This window comes from Colius striatus, chromosome 1, assembly GCF_028858725.1.
Source record: "Colius striatus isolate bColStr4 chromosome 1, bColStr4.1.hap1, whole genome shotgun sequence".
Classification (NCBI taxonomy): domain Eukaryota; kingdom Metazoa; phylum Chordata; class Aves; order Coliiformes; family Coliidae; genus Colius; species Colius striatus.
Window position 1 is genome coordinate 53,813,182 of NC_084759.1, and position 24,853 is coordinate 53,838,034.

The following is a 24,853-nucleotide window of genomic DNA, read 5'->3' on the forward strand; positions in this document are numbered from 1 at the left end:
ATCCCTCAGTGAAAAACTTTGGTTTTATACCATTTGCATTTTTAAATAAATGTAGTTTGTGGCAGAGTGCTCTGTAGTCAGCGCATGCTTTAAAAGTGCTTCTTTCTGACAAAAGCTGACATGGTACAAAAAAACCTCAAAAGTGAGACATATTGAGAAGCAATGTAAAAAGGCATCCCCACAGCTCACGTACATTCCCAGTGCTGTTTTAGTATCATAATGATGAGGCTTTACAGAAATGCCTTTTGAAAATATACAAGTGAGTTGAAGAACTGTGGCAGTTTGAGAAATTAACAAGGATGTGTGCTTTCGTAAGCAGTTTATTGCAATTTCAGCAAGGATGATAGTGGTGATGATAATAATACACATGTAAGGCAAATACGTTAGAGAGAAAAATATTTTAAAACAAAAATCTGATTCCCCTAAAATGATAAGAATGGATGCTTAGGGAATAGGAAAGGAATGGGATGTCAAATTGTGAAGTAACCCGTTGTTACCTGGAATAACCTTATTTCTTGGTAAAGAACATTGAGCTAAGAGTTAAATTGTGTGGTTGTTAAGAGGGTTTTGGAGATCAGAGATAGACGGAAAATCCTTTCGCTTGCTGCTAGAGGCTGTGGTTGAGAATTACCTGGGATTTTCCCCACAAACTCATACTGATTGTTCATGACTGCTAAGGACTATTTATCTTTAAAGTGGCCTCATTTAATGGCCTGATTTTAAAGAACTAGCAAGTAGGCACGATGATGCTGGTTTTGGCAGGTCCAACCCGTGCAGAAGGTGGAATGCCTCTTTGGAAACGTTAAGGCTGTGTTCACAGCAACAAGCACGGTGTTGGAGGTTTGCAGGGATAACGATCGCGACTAAAATGTCCATCTCATCAGAAAGCCTAAAGTAAATGCAGATCTAATCAGAAAGTTAAACTTTACTGAATGTATCTTGTCTTATTGGAAATGTTTTTGTTGTAGCAGAGTGAAGCAGAGCCTTGTGAGCTACTTTTGTGTCCCCTTGGAGCACTTAGTTGGCACTATATGCTGATTTTTCTGGTGCTGAATTCCCTGTGCAGACATGGCTTGATTCCCCTTAGATGCCAGGGAGATGAAGGGCTCAATCTAGAGCTTTCAGCTCCTTGTTTTTTATGAGACATTTATCCTAATATCAGATTCAGAAATTCTTTGAGAGAACTTACTGGTTTTATTCTGGATATTTTTTCTTTCTTGTGGATTTTTTTTTTTTCAGTTGTTTTTGAGTCATTCAGCTTCATCACAGAGTAGAATCTCTGTAAATGAAGTTATGATCATTAAAGACTGTTTAAAGGGAAATTGCACAGGGAACTTGCTCCATATGTACGTGAAGTAATACTGTAATGTAGTTCCCAGTCCAGCAGCAAAAATAGGTAGTAGAAATGGGAAATTTTGAGATACACAGTCATGTAGTAGTTTGTTCAAGGGCTAACATTAGTATCACAGCTTCATATTAAAGGAAATGTTTATTTAAAAATAGTCTTTAACCATTATAAAATAATACGAGTGTTTCCTGCTCTGATCTGATAAAATATTGCCTTCCTCTGATTAAGATACAGTACTAGATTGTACGCTTTGAGTCACACAGATGTGTTAATTACCCATCCAGCTTAGCATGTTGTGATGTTAACTGCTTAAGTTTAAATGATACAGGTTGCATTCTTTCACTCACTATGTATCCTTCTAGCTATTTATTTTCTGTTCTTATGCACCTGCATTTTCTCCAATATCTGTATGACCAGCCCAGGATTTGAACATTTAAACTAAAAAACAGTGTGTATCAAAAAGTGTGATATGTGTTTGGTACAAAGTTAACTGTTTTACTTTTGGCATGCAAGGAGAGAAATGTGTAAATTAATTGATTAATTTGTTACTTTTAGAAATAGGGACCAGTATTTTTGACCAGTAATTTTGACCAGTATGTTTTGATGCCTGTAATGATGAATTTTCTGTCTGCTTACTTAGTAGAACTTACTTAGTAAACTACTCTATTTGAGTAGTTTACAAATGATACTGGATTTAGCTTTATAATTCCTACTACCCAAAAAAAAGAAATGGGGACAAAAGCATCTTCCTTATGAGGAAAGGCTGCAAGAACTGGGGCTGTTTAGTCTAGAGAAGAGGAGACTGAGAGGGAATCCTACTAATATTTACAAATATCGAGATGGGTGTCATAGAATCATAGAATGGTAGGGGTTTGAGGAGACCTTTAGAGATCATCTAGTCCAACTCCCCTGCAGAAGCAGGGTCACCTACATCAGGCTGCATAGGAACGTGTCCAGGCGGGTCTTCAAGACCTCCAAGGAAGGAGAATCCACACCCTCCCTGGGCAGCCTGTGCCAGGGCTCCCTCACCTGAACAGTAAAATAGTTTTTCCTTATGTTTAAATGGAACTTCTTATGTTTCAGCTTCATCCCATTACCCCTTGTCCTGTTGCTAGATACGATAGAAAAAAGGGATGTCCCTACCTCCTGACACCCACCATTTAGACATTTGTAAATATTAATGAGATCCCCCCTCAGTCTCCTCTTCTCCAGACTAAACAGCCCCAGTTCCCGCAGCCTTTCCTCATATGAAAGATGTTCCAGTCCCCTGATCATCTTGGTGGCCCCGCACTGGACTCTCTCCGGAAGTTCTCTGTCTCTGTTGAGCTGAGGAGCCCAGAACTAGACACAGAACTCCAGATGAGGCCTCACCAGGGCAGAGTAGAGGGGGAGCAGAACCTCCCTCGACCTGCTGGCCACACTCTTCTTGATGCATCCCAGGATGCCATTGGCCTTCTTGGCCACGAGAAGTTTCATGTCAGGAGGTTTGGACAGCCTTTTTTTCTATTGTATATTTACAAATATCTAAATGGTGGGTGTCAGGAGGTTGGGGCATCCCTTTTTTCTGTTCTGTCTGGTGACAGGACAAGGTGTAATGGCATGAAGCTGGAACACAAAAAGTTGTATTTTAAACTTAAGGAAAAACTATTGCACTGTTCAGGTGAGGGAGCCCTGGCACAGGCTGCCCAGGGAGGATGTGGAGTCTCCTTCTCTGGAGATCTCCAAAACACACCTGGATGTGTTCCTGTGTGACCTGATCTAGGTGGACCTGCTTTAGCAGGGGAATTAGACTAAATTATCTCTAAAGGTCCCTTCAAACACCTACCACTCTATGATTCAAAGATTCTATGAAATGACTTTGAATTACACAGGTTATTTATGAATCAATCAGGAAATTAATCCAGCCAGCCTGCTTGTGAACCTCAAAGCTGCCTTTCCTTCCAAAACTAACTCCTTTTGTTTTCTCTGAGACAGGTTGGGTATCCAGAACAAAGCTGTAGCAGAATCGTGTCTTCTTTTGTGGACAAACATGATTTCTCAAGTAATTTGAGTTGGAGAACAGTGATGACTCACTGGTGAGTCATGGTAACTCTGCAGAGGCCAAATAAAATCATAGAATCATAGAATGGTAGGGGTTGGAAGGGACCTTTAGAGACCATCTAGTCCAACCTCCCTGCAGAAGCAGGGTCACCTAGATCAGGTCGCATAGGAACATGTCCAGGTGGGTCTTGAAGACCTCCAAGGAAGGAGCCTCCACAACCCCTCTGGGCAGCCTGTGCCAGGGCTCCATCACCTGAACAGTGAAATAGTTTTTTCTTATGTTTAAGTGGAACTTTTTGTGTTAGGTTAATCTAGATGAAGAAGAAGAAATTAAGCACCCAAGCTTAGATGAAGTTGGGACACTAGAAATTTCAATACAACTGTTGAACTATACCTGCTCAGCAAAACCTCTACCATCTAATAAATCCTTTCAACTTTTCTTAGTGCCTCTATATGTCTTGCTAAGCTACAGCTTTTGTGCCATTTTTAGCCTAGTATGGGATTTGTTGGGAGCCCCTGCCTTTTAGTAAGGTGCAAGCTTCTTGCTTTTGCTGAACTCAAATTCTGGTTTGGTGAATAAGATCAGCCATGAAAGCAAAGCTACCTGGCAAGCTGTCACCAGTAATCCCTAAATGCAGACATCTGATGCAGAACAGTGACTGTCAGTGGGTAAGCATGGGTAGGTAACGTCACACCTAGTTGACATAAATTACGTACTAGTTAAGGATGAATAGTTGTCTCAGTGATACTGTACCCATTTGATGTTTTGTATTGTTCTATATTGCAGCAGGCTGGTAGAATAAAAATGGTCAGGTACCTAAGTCAGCTTTGCACAACAAAAGTTGAGGGGAGATAGCTTTTTGTAAAAAAAAATCAGTCAGTCCTAAAGAGTGATGATTACACATGTTAGCATCTTAAATTGGAAGAAAGATTATAGCTAACAGAAGAGGAAAGGTCTGGATTAGATAGTCTTGGCATTAAAAACTAAAGCTTTTTTTAGGAGAGGTAGCTGTCTGACTTCTGTCTTCATGAGGGAATTTTAAAGTCTTTGGTTGATTCATTTATTATCCTCATATTTTAATGAACCTGAAGTTGAAGTTGTTCTATATCCATGGACAGGAGGAACCTTTCTTTTCCCCTCAAGATCCACCACTTGACTTTGGTTTTGCCTGTTTACCCCCACTTTCTTCCTGCATTCTTGTGAAATATTGACAGATACATGAGGTAATGCTTTTGTTGGTATTAAGAGGCGTCAGGCACTGAGGTGTCCTGCTCAAGTGTGGTGAAAGGGTTGACTGCATAGATGATTCCTTTATGTCCTGGGCTACATCAGGCAGAGGATCTCAACTATCAAAGATGGTCATATTCCAGGAAGTTACCAAATTTTAGGGAATGTTATTGAGAATGTTTTCAGATTTTCAGGATAAAGGCTGATACCTTAAGTGTAATGTGGTAGTATCTAGAGAGCCTGTAGGAATGCAGAGTACTTAATTAACTTAGTAACTTGAATTACAAGCACACTTTTTATGTGCTATCTGCAGCTGCTTTTATAACTGATACATTTAGTTAAAAAAAATAAAAGGGTTGTGACTTTGTCAGGTTAATGTTTTTATGAAGAAGTTACACGAAAAATACAGTACCGCAGTTAGGAAGTGTAGTGAATCATTCTGAGTTAAAATAGCAGGTTATTTCTGCAAAATTAATCCCACAGAACTTCCATTGACAACAGCAGATATTTTTGCAGAAGTTACATTTACAACCCATTTGTTCTTACATTTTAGAACCATTTTCCTATATTTTGTGCATATATTTACTAATGTTAATATGTTTTATTTTAATCTGGATTTAATATTCACCCTTTTAAACTTTAAGTAGCATATTTCTGTCGTGAGAAGTACTTAACCCCTAATTCTTTTTTCTCTGACAATAATTTCTATGTCTCTGGTTTATTTTTGTCAAAGTTGTTGTTTCTTCAATATGTTTCATGGTTTTTTTCCTCTATGTAAAAACAATCTCATCACTTCATACAATATAGCATGTTCCCATCTGGGTTGCCATGTTGAACTTTAACTTGCTTCTTGAAATGAAGATAGAAGTGTTGTAGACTCCGCTATTACAGTTTACCTTTGGGATGGACATGATGTCCACATTCTATCATTTAAACTTTCAGGTTTCAGAGGTTTCTATTTTGTCTGATTTTTTTTTTTTCTAATCCACATGACTGATATTTTCTTCCTAAACATGAAGTGGACATAAACCCATTTCAGAGTCAGCATGTACTTGTGTCTATGATGCTTCTTTGCCCTTGGGCATCTCAAGTTTCTAGTAGTTGTTAATCATGCCACTTAGAAGGAAGTTCCTCATATAGTATATTGAACAAAAGGCTGGGATGAAGGCCTCTTGAAGAGGAAAGTAAAAGAAAGGGACTTAAAAGGAATGAGGGGAAAAGTGAAAGACAGAAGTCCAGGAAAAGAGAGAATTTAAGTTATCCTTCAGTAAAAGTATGTTTTCCAATTCTAGATGTTGAATCTGACTATATTTTGCCAAACAATTAACATGATTAAGAGAGTTATAAACTAGTCCTTTTATTTACAGTACACGGATGGATGTTTGTACCTGTCTGCTGAAATGCAGGAACAGAAATTCTTCCAATGATTATGAGCTTCAACAATGAGGCATTGATTATTTGCAGAATAATCGAAGGGGTTGGACTAGATGATCTCTAAAGGTCCCTTCCAACCCCTACCACTCTATGATTCCATGAATAGAGTAGCTTAGGACGGACAGGACCTCTGGCAGTCATCCAGTTCAACCCTGGATTCAAAGCAGATCCAACAAGAACAGGTTACTCAGGGCTGTATGTCCAGACTGTATCTCTGAGCATTCGGATTCTAGCTCCGGGCAGCCAGGTTACCCTACTGAACCATCATTATGCCCATCCAAATTTATTCCACTATGTCAATGCCTTTCTTGCAGCAAGGAGCCCAAAAATGGGCACAATGATTCCAGGTTCAGGCTTAGAAGTGATGAGCAATCACTTCTCTTGGCCTGGTGACTATATGCTTGACAATGCAGCCCTGTGTGTGATCAACCTTTCCTGCAAGGGCGAACTGCTGATTAAGATTCATAGGATTGTCCATCTCCTTGTCTGCAACTCTTGTTTTCTAATCAGTCTATACCATTGTACAGGGTTATTCTAACTCAGGTGGAAGACTCCGGAGTTGCTTTTGTTGAACTCCCTAAGGTTCCTTTCAGTCCATTTCTCCAGCCCATCAAGGAATATCTGAATGTAGCCCTGCTCTCTGAAGTATTGACTGCTCCCTCTGATTTAATGTCATTCAGCAACTGTGTCCCATCATCCAGGTTGTTAATAAAGACAATAAATAGTGATGCCTCCCATGTGGATCCCTGAAGGAAGCTGCTAGAAGCTGGCTGCTGCTTGGGCTTCGTACTGCTGATCAGAAACCTCTGGATCCTGCCAATTTCTCTCAAATCTGCTTATCCAGTCCAGATTTTCTTCCCAGATTTAAGGATACAAGAAGAGACTGAGTCAAAGGCCATCCTAAAGTCAGAGTGTACCACATTCGCTGCCTTCCCTTTCCTTGTTCACAGCCTTAGAGTCATCCTTGCTAAATCCATATGGGATATTAGCAATCACCTTGTCTGTCATGTGGCTGACAATGGCTTCTAGAAGAAGCCTTCTCTGTAACTTTCCCAGGGACAGAGGTGAGGCTGGTAGCTACCTGAATCCTCTTCTTGTGCTCCTTGAAGATGGGTGTAACATTTCCATTTTTCCAGCCATCAGGAACCTGCCTAGATCACCACAATTTTGGGGGGACAGTAACATTGACCAAAAAAGGCATTGAGTACCTTGGCTTTTTTCACATCTTCTGACACTAGATCCTTTTTTCTCCCCAGCATATGGTCCACATTTTCCTTAGCCATCCTTTTGTTGTCCCTTGCCATGTCTGACATAACCTAGTGTTGTCACATGTTTAACTTCTCTGGCAGACTTACTTTAGATGAGCATCTCCATGTAGATATTCTAAAACAAGGCATGAGAAATGTACAGAAAATTCTGAAGGCAACAGAAAAGATTAATCATTTTTTTTCAAACTAAAAGATCAACTTTATATAATAAAAATGGAGAGTGAAATTTTTAAATTCATCAGAATAAATCTGGAGTCACTTGTGCAAATGACTTTTACAAAATACATTGAAAGGCATCAGTTTTGACAATTTGAATAAAAGATGCCTGAACTTGGGTAATACCTATTTATACTAGATGTGAACTCTGTCTAAAAACCAAACCTGATGTCCTTGCAGGCATTCATCTGTGGTGCATACAGACTTAATGTTTTGGGAGAAAAAGTCCAGCACTAGGTTTCCTCTAGCTCCTCCTCTAGATTATCAGGTACTAAGCAGTGTCAGACACTGGACTTTGAATTACACTACCTTGGACTGAAGTGCTGCTTTCTGTGGTCTCTGTTGACATTGATGATAAATATTAACATTTAAGGAACCTCTCATCGTTCTCTAATCTCTTTTCAAAACGCACTTCCAAGTCATGGGAAATTCCTTTTTGTACTTTCTCGACTTATGATAGAATGCACTCTTGCATGTGAAGTCTCTGTTTCTGAGTCACTATTTATCACAGGAGGAATGAAACCTGAAAAGCATGTCACAGTTTTGGTACCCTCTCAGGTCATTTGGTAAGAGTAGAAAGGATATTTTTAAATTCCTTTTCTAAGAATGGAATTTTTTTTTTCTTTGTTTCTCTTCTCTCTTCACTTCTAAAACCTGTTTTACTTCAGTAAATATTGTCTACAGTGGAGGTATTTCTGACAAAGAATTATTTTCGTATGTGGTACTCTTACAGCTGTACCTATCAATTTCTACAATTTAAATAATTTGAATTTGTTTTAAGAACGTGTTTTATGTGTTTATATAGGTGGGGGTTTTGTTTATGTAAGAAGGGTTATATACAAAATTGAACAGTTGTCTCTAGTTCCTGCACATTCAAGTGCATCTGACTGTGTGAAACAGATGACGCTAGAAACGTTTCTATAATTAAACTGTATTTAAGTCTTCAGAGAGGAAGCTTTTCAGCAAGCTGAAATTCAAAATAACAAACAAAATGATAGTGACATGCTCTCAAGCCACAGCCCAATAAATGAGTAAAAATAATATTTGAAGGACTTCATTTCATAGCTGGGAGTGTTGCATTTGGCCATTATTCAAGAAATTTAAGCTTTATTATTAGACCATCATTTCACATATTATTACTCCTATCAGTAGTTTCTCTGGAAGAGAAATGTATTTTTGAGTGAGCAATTCACATTATTTAAGTCCTGGTTTGTGCTGTTTGCAGAATTTCCTCTGAGTATAGTAAGGCCTTTTTCATGTAAAGGCCTATGGAAACTGTAACTCTTTAAAGTTTTGATAGGCTAGTGAACAGCGAAAAACTACCCTGTGCAGCATCCCCTGCCTGCTGGACACAAGACAGCAGAGAACCACAGGTGAGGATACAATTGGAGGAGGCATTGAAGTTCTGTGGTGCTTATAAGCTTGCTGTCTGCAGGCCACCACCACTGCAACTCTGAAAGCTGAGCAAGTCATGTTTACCTGAAGCAACCTTTTTTCCTTCCTCTTCTCCATCCTAGGAAGTATTTTTCCCGTACAACCTTCCATATTGATGTCTTTGGGATTAATTCTTCTGTGGTCTCCCCTGTTATCTTTAATACATAGTTCAGTTTTCTCGATGTTCTCTCACAAGGAGCACAGGGTTTGTATCAGGGTATATAGATGAAATGCATTAGTTTATATTTAATCTAAGTATCCGATCATTGCAAAAGGTGATTGACTTAAATTCTATGAAATTCCTTCCAGTAAGTGTTTAGAAACTTAATAAACATGTGCTGTGATTAAGCTGAGGACTCCGAAGAAAGTTTTTGGTAGGGCCATGGAAGTCACTGGCAAGGGAAAGTTAAATCAAACTGTCAATATTCCATCTTAGACACTGCAGCCTATTGGTAATTCTCTTAATACCTTAAGTCTAGGTAAATAATAGGAACTTAACTTTGTAAGTTACATGGTTTCCTTAACTTTTTGGGAAAGGTATAGTCTGTGCTGTTTCTCCATTTGAATCAAAGAGGTTTTGTTCTGATGCAGGAGAGTATTGCTGTTCTTCTTGTGTGTTGTATTTTATAGGAACAGTCAGCTATTGGACTAAATATGTTGCCTTATCTTGCTGCCTCCTATCCTGAACATTTGGAAATCAGATGTTCTTTGTCACCTGTTCTTATTTGCTAATCAATCTATTATCCTGAATACTGCAGGTTATGTAATCATTGGTTCTCAAGGAAGACCTTTGAATGCAAAGTGGTGCTACGTTTTGATTGTTATGTACTGAGGATTAATTACTATTGGGTTTTTTATACTTCTTTTGCTAGTATCATTCTTACTAACAACCATCTGTATCTTTCTTTTTGCAGCTTGGGTCCTGTATTTGCGCTGTTTGTACCATTTTATTCCTCCATTCCAAGAGTGCAGGTGACACAAGTTTTAGGCCACTTTTCAATCACAAATAAGACACTGGTCTACATACTGGGTTTACAGGTATGGTATGTACTTGCTTGTTCATATTTCAATGAATTGTTAATGTTACAGTTAAATATATAGCAACTAATATTTCTATATGTTCATCTATGAATTTTGATGCTTTCACTTGTTTGATTCCACATATGTTTTTCTAGTGACTGTCCTATCAACAAAACTATTGAAAACTATTGTTAGTATGCATTTCAGCATGCTGAAGTGGTGGGCAAGTGATCTATTGTTCTATTCTCTTCTATCTTAATTGTCTTGCAAAAGAAATATATTAGACAATTATACGATGATTAGCTTTTTTTCATCAACAAAATGAACTGGATGAAAACAGATGAAAACAGGACCTGACACTAAGGCATATGTATCTTTTACCTTTCTAATTTGCTTATATTCTTGACTTTGTTTATTTTCTTCATATCTGTTAGAGCTCAAACAAGTCTACAGAATACAGTATTTTCCTATGGTAAGACTGTTGGTAAATAAGGTTTTGACTGGATTCCAGTTTCACATCAATTAATATTATTTGTATATTGAGAAGAGTGTGGCCAGCAGGTCAAGGGAGGTTCTGCTCCCCCTCTACCCTGCCCTGGTGAGGCCTCACCTGGAGTCCCGTGTCCAGTTCTGGGCTCCTCAGGTCAAGAGGGACAGAGAACTTCTGGAGAGAGTCCAGCACAGGGCCATCAAGATGATCAGGGGAGTGGAACATCTTTCATATGAGAAAAGGCTGCGGGAACTGGGGCTGTTTAGTCTGGAGAAGAGGAGATTGAGGGGAGATCTTATTAACATTTACAAATATCTAAAGGGTGGATGTCAGGAAGTTGGGACATCCCTTTTTTCTATAGTAGCTAGCAACAGAACAAGGGGTAATGGGATGAAGCTGGAACACAAAGAGTTCCACTTAAACATAAGAAAAAACTATTTCACTGTGGGGGTGAGGGAGCCCTGGCACAGGCTGCCCAGGGAAGGTTTGGAGCCTCCTTCCTTGGAGGTCTTCAAGACCCGCCTGGACACGTTCCTGTGCCGCCTGATCTAGGCTGACCTGCTTCTGCAGGGGGGTTGGACTAGATGATCTCTAAAGGTCCCTTCCAACCCTATGATTCTATGATTACCATGTGACAGGTGATATCATATACTGTTATGTAAAATATGAATGGAAAAACACAGGTACTTAATACAGAAAGGATGCAGTTGTTCAAAAACCAACAATGAAAACCCCCCAGCAGCCCAGAAATGAATTGTCACTCAGACACAGTTTAACTTAGGAAATAGAAGACACACAAACTTATATGAAATTATACTCATTTTTGTTTATGCAACGACTCAAAATAACTCTAACACTTGTAACGGAAAACACCATAGTTATGTGAAGGGTGCTAGAGGGTGTTTTAGAATGAATGGTCAGTTTCAGAATATTAACTCATACTACACATGAATATTTCATTCATCCCTTTTGCTGTTGAGCCTTTGGATTCCTTCAGCTTCTGTTCCAGCACAGTATTTTCTGGGTCTTTTGGAATTCTTGTTTCAATACAACTATTATTCCAGTCTTTGGGAAAGCCATGACATTGTCTGAACTCTTTTCCATCACGTCCTTTGCCTTTTGCTTTCATACACACACCACTGCTTATAAAGATCACTGTTGTTACTCTCTCTTTGCTGCATCTTTCCCTGCTGCGTACAGAAACGGTTGTTGCCGTCACATAGAGACTGAGGGGAAAAATCATTTACCTTCTCCTCATTTGTGAACTCTGCCCTTATCTCAAGTCACTGTTTCCATACTCAGAAGTCTAGAGGGAAGGTGTTCTCATGATTCAGTCAGCATTGTGCAGAACTATTTTAGTAAGCAGTATCAGTCTAATTTTCAGCCTATTTTTCCAGTTGGTAGTAACCTTCTCCGTGTGATTAATCACGTTCTTTACTAGAAGCGATGGGATACCCTGTTGTCTTATTGTTGGTTCTTTGTTTTGTTTTGTTTTTTAAATCAATCTGAACTACTTCTGTGATTACATGTGGATAAATATACTATCGGGTGAGAACTTCATTTCTTGAATTTTGATGCTCATGCTTAGTCCCTCTGTGACTGCACGTCCGAAAGCTTCACTTGCACTGCCTGGCCTGCTTGGAACTCTTCTCCTGTTGCTGCTGAGTCATTTCCTTTGCTTCAATCTATCTTTCAGGCTTGTTTTTCTGTGCAGCCTATAACTGACATCCTGTTACACTTAGTATGCTATATGAAAATAAAATGTATTGTTCTTTAGGAGGAGAACAATTTTTGGATCTCTGCGTTTTTTTTCCCACTTCTGCCACTCCTGGAATACATATGTTTTTAACGTTAAACTGAATTTTCACAGAAATAAATGTCTGACTTCTCCCATTGTCATGATAAGTACATAGCCTATATAATAACACAACGTATCAGGTCAGACAACAACAGTTTTGTAAAATTAAAATTTTTAATTGCTGCTCTTGTCTTCTAGCTGTTAGCCTCTGGTTCCTACATCTGGATTTTAGCCTTAAGTGGATTGGTAAGTCTTACTATTTTAAAAATCACATGTTGATTAAAACACTGTTATGTGTACAATCAGTGCAGTATATTTGGACTCAAACAGAAATTATTGAGTAATGGTTTTATTTGTGATGGTAAAGTGGAAAGCTTCTGTCTTTAATTTCCAAAAGTATAAAGCACTGTCTGTCTGGTATAAACTGACAGACAAGAAGAGCTGGTTAGTATTTGCAGGGTGCCGCTGCTCTTTGACCCTCTAAAATTATTTTTACTGCCATGGATACAGTTTTAGACCCAACTATAAATGAGACTATTTAGGAAATGGTAGAAATTTTTCTTCATTTTTTAGCAAGCTTCAAGCTTTTATTCCAAACAGCAACTTTTAACAATTTCACTGTGAGGATTTGTCATGTTTTGCGCTTCTCCTAGCACATCTGTAATAAAGCTGTTTTTCACTATGGTAATGGCAGTAAGGATGCAAAATTACTTTCTTTGTACCAATCAGATAAAGTCCGTGTGGTCTGTCTTTTTTCTTTCCGTGTTCTTAAGTACTAAAGCACTTAGTGCTAAAACAGATTGTACAGATTCTTAGATTCTGATAAATTTTGGGTTGATTTTTTTCTAATTTTACAAACTTAGAAATTAGGAGCTCAGACTGATTTTTTTTTGGCCCCAAATACTGCCAGCTTTTCAAACAGTGAAAGTGCTGCCTCTTCCAAAGAACTTCATTATTAAGTTGATGAATTTAAGAAGAATTTAAATTGTGCCCTCAGTATTTAGAACCTATTAAGTTGAATTTGCGGTAAGCTCAGAGTGAAATGCCTGTGGACACTTCACATTTTGCTGCTATAACTTAGTAGTTTAGTCTCTTACCGTTTGCACTGACTGTTCCCAAATATTCTGTGAGCTCTCAGGATAACTAATGGGAGTGATGGAGCGATAAGCAGTGAAGTGTGCTCAGCAGTTTGGTCTGACTGTAACTATCGATGCAAACAGTGCAGCAAACAAACCAAAATTTCTCTCTGCTGGAGATCAGCCCAAGCCTCTGTGCCCACCTAAGGATCTGTGACTTCCTCCAAACACACTACCCTTCCTGTTACTCTTTTGTCTCTTTTAATAGCCCTTCCTTTGGAACAGGTGTTCATTAGAGAGGGAAGGGAAGGGAAAGAAAAGAAAAGGAAAGACATTTTAACTCCCTCTTTCCTGGTGGCAGGATCTATATGTATACTTAGTTATACAGACTTATAAAGAACGGCTTAAATATTCTTTTAATAATATGTTACGCAGTTCTTACTTAAATTCCCTTTTCATGTACTGTTTTAGTCAGCTCTATAGTACAACTTTCCTAGAATTCTCTTTTGTAATTGCAGGTCGACAGTATGTTTTGCACAGGTATAAATCCATAGAAATACACCGAGCTTTCTCTGTAACATAGGAAGGATTAAAACACTCATTTGCATTTCATATCACTTCAGTCAGCATAAATTAAGTCATCGTCAGTGATGTGTTTTCAGTCTTATTTTTTTCTGGAGCAAACGGAGAGCTGCACTCGACTTTTGTAATAAGTAGGAATTTCTCACTTTTTTGCACAACATATCTGTCACACTTCAGTGAATAAAAGGTTTCTTTTTATCCTCCCGTTTGAAACGATATTTTGGCATCTTTTGAGAAAACATGATAAAGGAGTAAAGTTTCGTAGTATGTTAAATAATTGGAAGAGAGATACAAAACACTATAAATGCATCTTTTAGCACTACAAATGTAGACAATTGATAACATCTATGTATGTACAATTACAGAAATACGTAGGTTGTTGAATGTTAAGTCATTCTGACAACCTATATATTCTTTGTAATTTGTACTGCTGTTGACATTTTCTAACATACTCTGTCTTTGAATCAAGTGTTCATGTATTTATACCAAAAAGACTGAGTAAATGCAAGAACACCACGTCAGCTAGGTGTGATATTTAGTCACTATCTCAGTGCTTATTAGACACTTCACTGTCTGTATTTTTAGCTATAAAGATTGCCTAGACATTCATATGACTGTATATGATGTTGTTCTCCAATTTAGCTTTTGTTGCGCTCCTGCTTGTGTGGAATACTAAAATGGACAGTGGCGGCACAATATCTGAATTGTCATTTTCCACTTTCTCTTCACCATGTTCCTGGTTTAGATTTATTTAAATTCTCACAATTTGTATTTAAACATGTAACGAACACTCTCAGACTAAATGGGATCCAACTTTATGGATTCAAGATGTAGCATTAGAGATTGATTTCTGTGTTTCTTGTAAATTCCAGGCAGGCAGTAGAGCAGCTGGTAATTGTACCACTTGTTTTCAGTGGTTTTGAGTGATTGCATCATTACAGAAATGAGTTTACGTGTGTATGTGAGTCTGTGTATGCAGGTAGGCGTTGATGTGATCTGCCTGGTGATAGGGAATTTTAGACAATTTGTAGTTTGACACAGAGTTAGTTACAGAGATTACAGCATATATTTTGTTGTTAGAATATAAAAGGTCTGCTGTGTCTCTCTTTGCCATAAGGTGCGTCATCCTTTGAATCAACACAGGAATACACTCTTAAAAGCAGCTTCTTTATACTCCAGATGAAACTGGAGTACCTCTCATATATTCTTTTGCTACGTCAAATGGGCCTGGTCATTTCAGTTGCTGGGATGTTTTATGAATGTGTTGTTTAAATACATGTTGCTTATTTACAAAAGAGGAGAATTTAAGAAGTAGACTGTAAACAAATGCACAAATTTGATGTAATCAGTAATCTGTAATGTTGTTATTCTTATAATTTATGAGATTGATTTCATTTTTTGTGATTTGTTTTGCCAGGAATATACCATACTTGCTACATACAGTACAGATTTCTTTCCTATGATAGCAGTTTTTAAATGTCATAAAATTAGGAAGCTTAATATTAGAGATGCAGATATATCATGAAAGTCATAGTATCTATTTCCATTTGAGTCAAAGCCGGAAATTCTTTGAATAGTTGTTTACAGAAGTGCTTTCATGCATATCACTTAGTTTAGTGAAGGCCAGAAACAGTTTCCTTACTGTTTTTTTTTCTTCTTTAAAATAATCAAAACACCTTTAGAAAATGATACCCACTTGAATATTTAATTGGACACATGCATAGCAACCTGTCTTCTCCTTCCTTTTTCTCCCCTCCTTTACAGTCTCTTGAGTTCTCACTTTACGTTTCTCGTTGCTATACTCTTGCAGAATTGAAATTTGAGTGGCATGTCAAGGCTTATTCAATGATAGCTACAGCATGCCTGCTCCAAGAAGTAAGCTCAGGTTGGTACCAGCAGATGAGATATGCTCACTGGGATATGCGCTTCCCTTCACTCATTTGTATAATGTTGTCATCATGCAGATCACGTGCCAGGGGTTTTGCTAACCATACAGTCACAGCTATGTTTCACAAGGGAAAGGTATCTTTCAGGCCCTTTCTGTGACTTGAGTATTCTAGCCTCTTTCTTCATATCTAGTGTCACTTGTTTGTTTGTTTGTAAGGTGACCTGTATTGCATAACATTCAAAATTTGAACTATTGCAAGTATTCTGTGAGCTGCTTTGAGTTTGTGTAGGGTTCAGTTCAGACCTAAGGAAATTGAAATTGTTTGCTTTAGTTGCTATTTGTAATTCTGAAGTTGCAAACTTGGTTTTACTAGAGATACCAGTGATTAAATGCTCCTGAGAGTACTTTGAATTATTTTGTATTCTGTTTGTTATTCCTTTTTGTTTGTTTTTTGTTTAGCTGAGGTGTTTTTCTGTAGTGAATTCCTGTCTTTTAAGATCAGCACCTATAGGATAAGATGCAATTGGACTTGAGGAAAATATTTAAACAAGACTTTGATATTTTCTTGTCTCAAAAATCACACTGTGTAGCTAATAGCCAATTAGACCTAAGAATTATTGATTTTCTTATTGTTATCCTTCCTCTTCCACATCTTTCTTAAGTGATTTTGAACAATTCTTACAGATTTATTTTTGTTGTTTTGAAAAATGTTTTGGAGGAGATGCAGAAGCATTTGTGTTACCCCCCCCCCAGCGTAACATTAGCACTTAAAAGTATCATCCTTTCTACATACTTTAAAACCGTATTAAATATGTCCTGCTTGTTTGAAGAGAGTCTTTGATCAGAGCTTGATATTGTAGTGTGGGTTTACCTCCACATTTGTGTCCTGTCATGTGTCCTTCTTCATCCTCCAGTTAGATTGGATGTCCTATAGTCACGTACACTTAGCCTTATGTACATCTTTAGTCAATGTCAAAGTATGATAGTCCTTGAATTCTTTATAATTTTGTAAATGGTCATTCCAAAATAAAGTCCCAAAGACCTAAAAATCGTGAAGAAAAGTATTGGTGTGGGGTTTTTTTTAAAAAAAACCTAACCAAAACCAAACACCAAAAACCTGACAACCGTTAGATTTCAAGACAGTCTTGCTAGTGACTTTTTCAAACTTGAGTTGTGATTTACTCTGCCCTGGTGAGGCCTCATCTGGAGTCCTGTGTCCAGTTCTGGACTTCTCAGTTCAAGAGGGACAGGGAAGTGCTGGACAGAGTCGAGCGCAGGGCCACCAAGATGATCAGGGGAATGGAACATCTTTCATATGAGGAAAGGCTGCGGGAACTGGGGCTGTTTAGTCTCGAGAAGAGGAGATTGAGAGGTGAACTTATTTATAGATATCTAAAGGGTGGGTGTCAGAAGTTTGGGACATCCCTCTTTTCTATAGTAGATAGTAACAAGACAAGGGGTAATGGGATGAAGCTGGAACACAAAAAGTTCCACTTAAATATAAGAAAAAACTGTTTCACTGTTCAGGTGAGGGAGCCCTGGCACAGGCTGCCCAGAGGGGTTGTGGAGTCTCCTTCCTTGGAGGTCTTCAAGACACGCCTGGACATGTTCCTATGCGACCTGATCTAGGTGACCCTGCTTCTGCAGGGGGGTTGGACTAGGTGATCTCTAAAGGTCCCTTCCAACCCCTTCCATCCTATGATTCTATGATTTCTGAATATTTTATGATTTGTGAATATTTGACATTGGTTTCACAATATATATATATATCAGTAGCATTGTTGACACCAGTGATACTACTCTCATTTTAGTACTTTTCTGTATGTTTTACATGTAACTGATGTGTTTCCCCTTTGCTGATAAAACTGCCCACCAAAGACCAAGTACTAAGATAGTTCACAAAGTCAGGGAGGTCCAACACCTCTGCTCAGGGGGGACCACCCAGAGCTGGATGCCAAGGACCATGTCCAGATAGCTTTTGAATATCTCCCAGGATGAAGAATCCACAATTTTCCTGGGCAACCTGTGCCAGTGCTTAGTCATCCTCACAGTGAAGAAGTGTTTCCTGATGTTCAGAGGGAACTTTCTGTGTTTCAGCTTATGGGCATTGCCTCTGGTCCTGTCAGCTGAGAAAAGACTATCTCTCTCCCCTTCATTCTCTCTTCAGGCATTTATATACTTTGATAAAATCCCCCCACATGAAAGATGTTCCAGTCTCTTCATCATCTTTATGGCCTTGTGCTGGACTTGCTTTAGCAAGTCCGTGTCTTGCCTGTGCCAGGGAGTGCAGTGCTGGACACAGTTCTCCAGATGCAGCCTTGACAATGCAGAGGCAGGAGGAAGGATCGCTTCCCTTGACCTGCTGGTAAGGTAGTTCAGGAAGTTCAGCACATAGGTTGTGAAGTGCATAGCCTGAAATAAGAAATGGAAAAGCAATAGAGTAACAGAGAATAGGAAACAAAAAGAAGCATTGTCTAGTTGTCTGTCTGCTAACTTTAGGAAAGCCTCAGATATCCATACGTAAGCTAACAACTGTGCTGAATCCCACCAAATACTAACGGGAGGTGTCTGTATGTGGACAATGGTCAATATTCAGTTTAGTGACTGTAGGTGACAATCTGAAATGAGCATTTCTACATCCTACTGACTGTATTGACTTATTCTCCTCTGACTGGAGCTTGGACACCTTGCTCATGTCTAGATGGCTACATGTAAACACATTGACAACTGACTAAGCTGACAACACTTAACTCCTGCATCACTTAAAGCATCTGAGGAGAAAAGTAGTTGCTTCATCTGGCATACAGGGGATGTTAGTGTGGAATTGAAGTTGTAATTGGTTGGCGAGGAGGGAGATACAATTCTGGAAGAAGGGGAAAGTAGTGGGAAGGGAGGGGAGAATGTAATAGTGTGTCATAAGATACCTTTTCTTCTATATCCACAGCTTCTGCTGTCCTGGAGAAAAGTGTATTTTAGTATTAAGTTTCACCTCAGATCTGAGGAAGCTTGTGAGCCCCAAATCGAGTGTAACTGGTCAACTGGGCCAGCTGGTTCAGTAAAAGTTAGATTACTTCTGTCAAACTTTTGTAGCCTGTACATGTACACCATCATGCCTGCAATGTTACCATTGTGGAGGGAGGGAATCCTTGAGAGTAATTCAGCTGTCTGTACACTTAGGAAGCATCTGCCATAGGATGAGTTTCTGTTGACTATGAAACAAACTTTAAACAACCAGCTTATCAGGCTATTAAATTAAAGATGTCTACATTATGGCAGGAAATCCAATCATAACCTTTTATATGAAGAGATTTGGATAACAACCAAATAATGACATCCGCATGCAGAACTCCGGCAGAGACCAGAGCGAACCTATCCTTAGGTCACAAGTACAAGTTAAGCCTAGATGTACCGAAATGGCAGTACAGTCATGCTTGCACATACACAAAGAATAATTGAGATCTCCTAGTGATTACACCTGACCAATGAAGACTGTGTTGATGGACTCTAACGAAAAAAACCCTCAAGGTATCTGGGAGATTTATGAGCAGAGTCAACTGGGAAGGAAATTGAAGATAATTAACTTACTATTACTGTATTATTTTTCTGTCAAGCTAACTATTGCAAAAGACTGTTTATACTCTTAGTAACTATTTCTGCAAAGAAAACCCAAACAAAATAATCTGTACCTTGCAGGTTGTAAGTACAAGTGGAAAATACATGTGTAGACTTGTATTTGTCGGGTGATTCTCACAAGATTCTCTTGATTTGATAAACCTGTTTCTCTAATCCAGGTAAATACAGGATCTCGACTGGCAAAATTTTTAACCCCTTGTTTTGTTGTATAGAATTTAGAACATACTAAGGATAAGTAGATAAAATAGGTATAAAAAATATCACTTCACCTTAAGAAGACTGCCTTTTTTTTCCTGTTTGTTACGATCTGAGATTATAAGGTCTTGAATACATATGATGAATACCTTTAAATTATTCAGAACAAAATAATGAATTGCTGTCAATTTCTAACCATTAAGCAAAATAGTCTTCAACATAGTTTTCTACACCAATCTGCCTACTGTTTTTTCTATTTCATTTCCTTTTTTAATGTTAATCAAGTACAGTGATTTTAAATATCTCAGTAGGGAAGTATATGTGTCTTTGTCATGTAAAATATTAGAGAACTTCCGTATCTGGTTTATCTAACGTAAAAGGGAAATTATAGCTACTTTGTTTTTTCTAAAAAATGTACAGCTTCAGAGGGACACAAGGGAAGAGGAAGGGAAGCAAGCTTTTATACAGGAGCAGCAAGAAGTTAGGGAACTCTGTGTGAAGGACCAATAGTAAGCCATGATGTTAAGAAACTGAAAAAATGTAAGCAGACATTTTTTCTGTGGAACGGTAGAGGATTTCCGTTATACTTCCTCTTCTTAGCATTGTGCCTCGTGTGATAACAGTGGTTGAGGCTGTATGTTATGATGATGTGACTGACAGAAAACAAGTGAGATGTGCTTTATGTTGTCAGCCAAAAATTCTCCATTCTAACAAATGAACTTAACTGCAGTGTGTTTCTGTGGTGACTTTGTAGAGCCTAAAATACTCTGGAGGCTCATCTATTTGGAGGAAGTAGCCCTTCAATCTAATGTACAGTGCATCAATTGGGATATAAGCAGATGATCTTATCCTCACTGAATAAACAGAGTTGGTCTACACTCTTAAACACTAAACATTCACTACATGTGTATAACAAAAATGATTTTAAAAGTTACTTTATACTGTGTCAAAGCCTTTTAACTTCTTGTTGGTTTTTTTTTAATGATAAATATCAAGTTCTGCATATGAACCAGCAAAAGAGGAAGTTCTTTGGAAATATTTGACATTAAGATGCATGTATGACACCAAACCAGACTGAATCACGAGACCTATTTTTACTACAAATGTCTGGGGTTATTGGAAATATGCAAACAGAGATATCTTCCTCACTAGATGAAACTTCTTGAAAATTTGATAAAAATTAGCAGAGCATTTAAAGTTTCATGTACTTCCATCTAATAGCCTTATAACTGCAGTGCTAAATCAAGGGAGAGAGTAAGGGGAAAAACGTAACAGATATGAAGTTTTCAAGGTGGATTGCCAGTGTGCACTTCCCTGCTGAGTCTGTCCTTCCGTCTGTTTATACTTGTGAAGAACTGCAGTCTCACACCATTGCTATGAACAATTACTGGTCCACAGTATGTTTCTTGGCAACTCTGTGTAGAACATCTACTCCTGCTAGTCTCATGCAGTTTTGTCATGTTCCTTCAGCAGGTGCTTTTTATTTTAGATTTTATTGTGAACTTTATATTGTTAAACTCCTTGACTGTGTGCTCTATGAGCACAGAAGTCGACATGTTTGGGTTATGCAATGAGGTTTTGTCTAAGGCAGACAGGACAGGGAGGAGGTCAAGACACTAGTCTGCTTTTGAGAATTAGCAAGAAGAGAGAAGACAGCCCCTTGCAGCTGCTGCATTGGCTACAGAACAGGCATGCTGCTTCACTGAGCTCAATAAGGCCAGGAAGGCAGGTAGGAGCCATGTGTACGAGGCTCACGCACAGTGTAAGTGCCATTCTCCATTTTAGCAGTGTCCATAAACTTTTAGCCTTATAAAGCCTTTTCTTCTGATTAAATATTCTGAAATTACGTGCTCTCTGCAGCTGTCTGAATGGAGGTTGTAATGAGGTGCATGATAGTCTCTTTTCCCAAATAAAACAAGAGGAAACAGCCCCAAGTTGTGTGAGGGCAAGTTTAGATGGATAATAGGAAAAAATTCTTTGCTGAAAGGGTTGTCAAACATTGGAACAGGCTGCCCAGGGAAGTGATTGAGTCACTATCGCTGGAGGTATTTAGAAGACGTGTAGATGTGGCCCTTAGGGATGTGGTTTAACCGTGGACTGGACACAGCAGTGCTGGGTTAATAACTGGACTCGATGATCTTCAGGATCTTTCCCAACTTAAATGATTGTATAATTGTATGACTAGCCACCTCTACTTAGAAAAATATGAGAATGCTTTTAGTGATGCAGCTACAAGTTGTTGCTTGCGGTACACTTTTCCTTGTGACACAAACAAGTCTCAAAGTACTGACAGTAAAGACAAGCTGCCGCTCTTTGCTGTATTTTCTATCATGAGTTGATAAGGGAATGATTTTTTTTGTGGTTAATGTGTTCAGACACGTGTCAAGATTTGTCATATATTCAGGAAGATATAGATTTTCCTGTCACCATTTGCTTTGTTTTGTTCCTGTGACTTTTTGAACCTGTTCAAGATTTAGGATGCCCTGAAAACATTAGACCTTAACAAAGGACTGTAGGTGTTAAGAGTGAGCAGAGATCAGTAGCTAGGAGGGACATTTGAAAGAAGTGAGGGAATGCTGGTGAGATATTGGGCAAAAGTATTTTGAGCAGGAGTACTTTCTCTGCTTGGTTACACCTGTGCAACCAGGAATGCAGAATCCTGGGGACCAAAGAGGGGGCCTGGCTCCATAACTTAGAGATACAGGGTGGGAGGAAGGAAGATAATTTGTAGATTCTAGTTCTGCTTGTGCATTTTGCATCAAAGAAATCATCAGATTAAATGTATATGTGATATTTACAACCTAGCTCAGTAATTGTTGCTCCCCCTAAAAATGACCATCTTGGCAGGCCCTTCAACCTAGGTTTTCTTGAGTGAGGATACTGTCTACATAACTGTCTTGGGACCAGCTGGTTAGCTTCTGACGGACCTTCTTGCTAAGTGAATACCTCAAGTCCTACATACCAACAGTAGATGAATTGCAGAAGTGATATAAATTTTCCTCCACTTATTCTTTGGCAATTACAGTTCTTAGTTTCCAGTTGATGTGCACAAGTTTTGGTTTTGTGGGCTTACAGTCATCTGGAACAGTTTCACTACAGCCAAGGAAAGAATATCTGTGGTCATGAGGGAGCTTTTCCAGGAGCTGTTCCAGCACCCTGTCATTCCTAAAGTCCAGTCAGGACCTTTCTTTGATTACTGAAATTTTTTGTGAGAGGCAATTTCCACTATGATGCCAGAGATTATGACCTTTGTCTTACCTTGTTCCGTTTACCTTCTTCCTTGTAGCACAAAAAGATTGAAAGGGTTAAGAATAGTTTAAAATGGGATTTTTTCATTTTAAAGTGGTAGCCTGTGTTTGGGTTACATCCAACCCTGAGAACAGTAATCAAATGGAAGTCAGTATCTCCCAAAGCAGAACGTATTTTTGATAAAAGTCTCATTATCTCACTAGATAATGAACAATAACCTTGTAAAGCAATCTGAAAAATATCCCCCTCCCAAAGCATGTTGCATATTCCAATACCGTCTCCCTTTGTATAAGCAGCAATGTATTTAGTGTGCCTATACAAGCGTCAGTGAGATAAAATAAATATCCCCACGTAAATAGCCCAGATTTGGAGTTTCTACATTGCTTCTAGCACAGCTGCATTATTTGGGTATGTTTACAGATTTTTTGGGTTAATATCTCTTCCTGTTCATTTTGCTGTGTTGTCATAACATGATTCTTGTGGCAAAACAGATAATAAATAGTCACGAATACTGAAATGTGGTATAAAGCAGAACGCAGACTTGGAGTTTGTTCAAGAACTTTGGCCTTCCCACACGACCACTCTGGGGTCAAGTGCTAGGGCTTTGTAATGGAACTTTAAATTATGCCAGTGTGATGACTGTAAATCAATTATAGAGCTCATGGATTTCTGTTGCTCCTCCTGAATCTGAAATGAAATCAAGACCCAAGGCAAGCACCAATGTCAATGCAGGGAATGGGTATTTTTCTTAAGGTGGGAAAAGGGCATCACAAAAATGGTCCTTTTCAGTATCACAGATTTTAATGAACGTGGTTTTTTTTTCTCCTAGAAAGTGGATGGGATCTTTTTTGAATAGATCTGCACATAGTCTTAGATTTAACTTCAAATCAGTTGTTTTGCTTTTGGTTTTACTAGAAGGAGAGACCTGGGTGGTGGTGGCAGAAGTCTTGAAGGTTTGGGGTTTTTAGGTAGTGTTTACAATGCTTCAACACCCTCAAGGGCAACGTTATCTTCTCAGGTCAGCATGCAGCACACCCTGACCAGTTCCTTTACTAGAAATTAAAGTTTCGTTTTAATACTGACCTGTTTGAGAAAAGGTCAATTTCTGTGAACTAAAATTTTGAAACAAACAAAAAACCCCAAGCAGCTCTGTGAGTCACAGGCAGTGCAGTACATAGATTTTAAAAAGTAATAGTCTGTAGCTGTGGGGAAGTTGGAGGTAAAGAAATCCCCTGTTCTCTTTCTGATTCTCCACTGAGAATTCTGGGTAGATAAATAAAAAATGCTTTAAAATAACAGACTCACTGCTATCTGCAGCTAGGTACAAAGGAAATTTGATATGTTTAAGTGTTTTGATTTGGTGAGGGGTTTTTTTAACATTGCATTTTTGGTTTTAGGTGTCTGGGATTTGCTACAATAGCAGTATATTAAAAGTTCACCGAATTATTTGTGTACCCAACTGGGTAGCAAAGATATTTTCTTGGACTCTTGAACCAATCTTCTCATCTGCGGAACCAACGAATGAAGTTCGAGTGGGAATGGGAGCAACAGTTGACATCCAGAGGCAGCAGAGAATGGAGTTACTGGATCGTCAGATCATGATGTCTCAGGTTGCCCAAATGAGGCGGCAAAGACAGCAGCAGGTATTGATATACATTCTGAAAGGATTATTTTAACTTAAAGAAAAAAACAGACACTTTTGGTTCATCCATCTTTTGTGATTGCCGTTTCTTAAAAGTAATGTATTTCTTCTTCATCAGTCTTTCGTATGCTGTTGTACTGCTAATAGCCATTTAAGTGTTTTATATAGCTTTCCATGCTAACCTGCTTCACAAGTTGTAAGGAGCATGTCAGACAATCCTGTAAGGATATCAGTATTTCTGGCATTGTTTCACCAAAAATGAAGCTGAACGGAAAAGTGATTGCATCTCACTGGTCTTTGATAAGAGTCAAT

General features: G+C 38.5%; 1 protein-coding gene across 1 annotated transcript in view; it reads left to right on the plus strand.

Moving 5' to 3' along the window:
• UBAC2 (UBA domain containing 2) overlaps positions 1 to 24,853 on the plus strand; it is a 105,548-nt gene that overhangs the window by 59,557 nt on the left and 21,138 nt on the right. Inside the window, exons 5-7 of the mRNA XM_061996246.1 lie at positions 9,883 to 10,006; positions 12,475 to 12,522; positions 24,297 to 24,542. Of these exons, the coding sequence (XP_061852230.1) occupies positions 9,883 to 10,006; positions 12,475 to 12,522; positions 24,297 to 24,542 (418 nt within the window). The remainder of the gene's footprint in view (positions 1 to 9,882; positions 10,007 to 12,474; positions 12,523 to 24,296; positions 24,543 to 24,853) is intronic.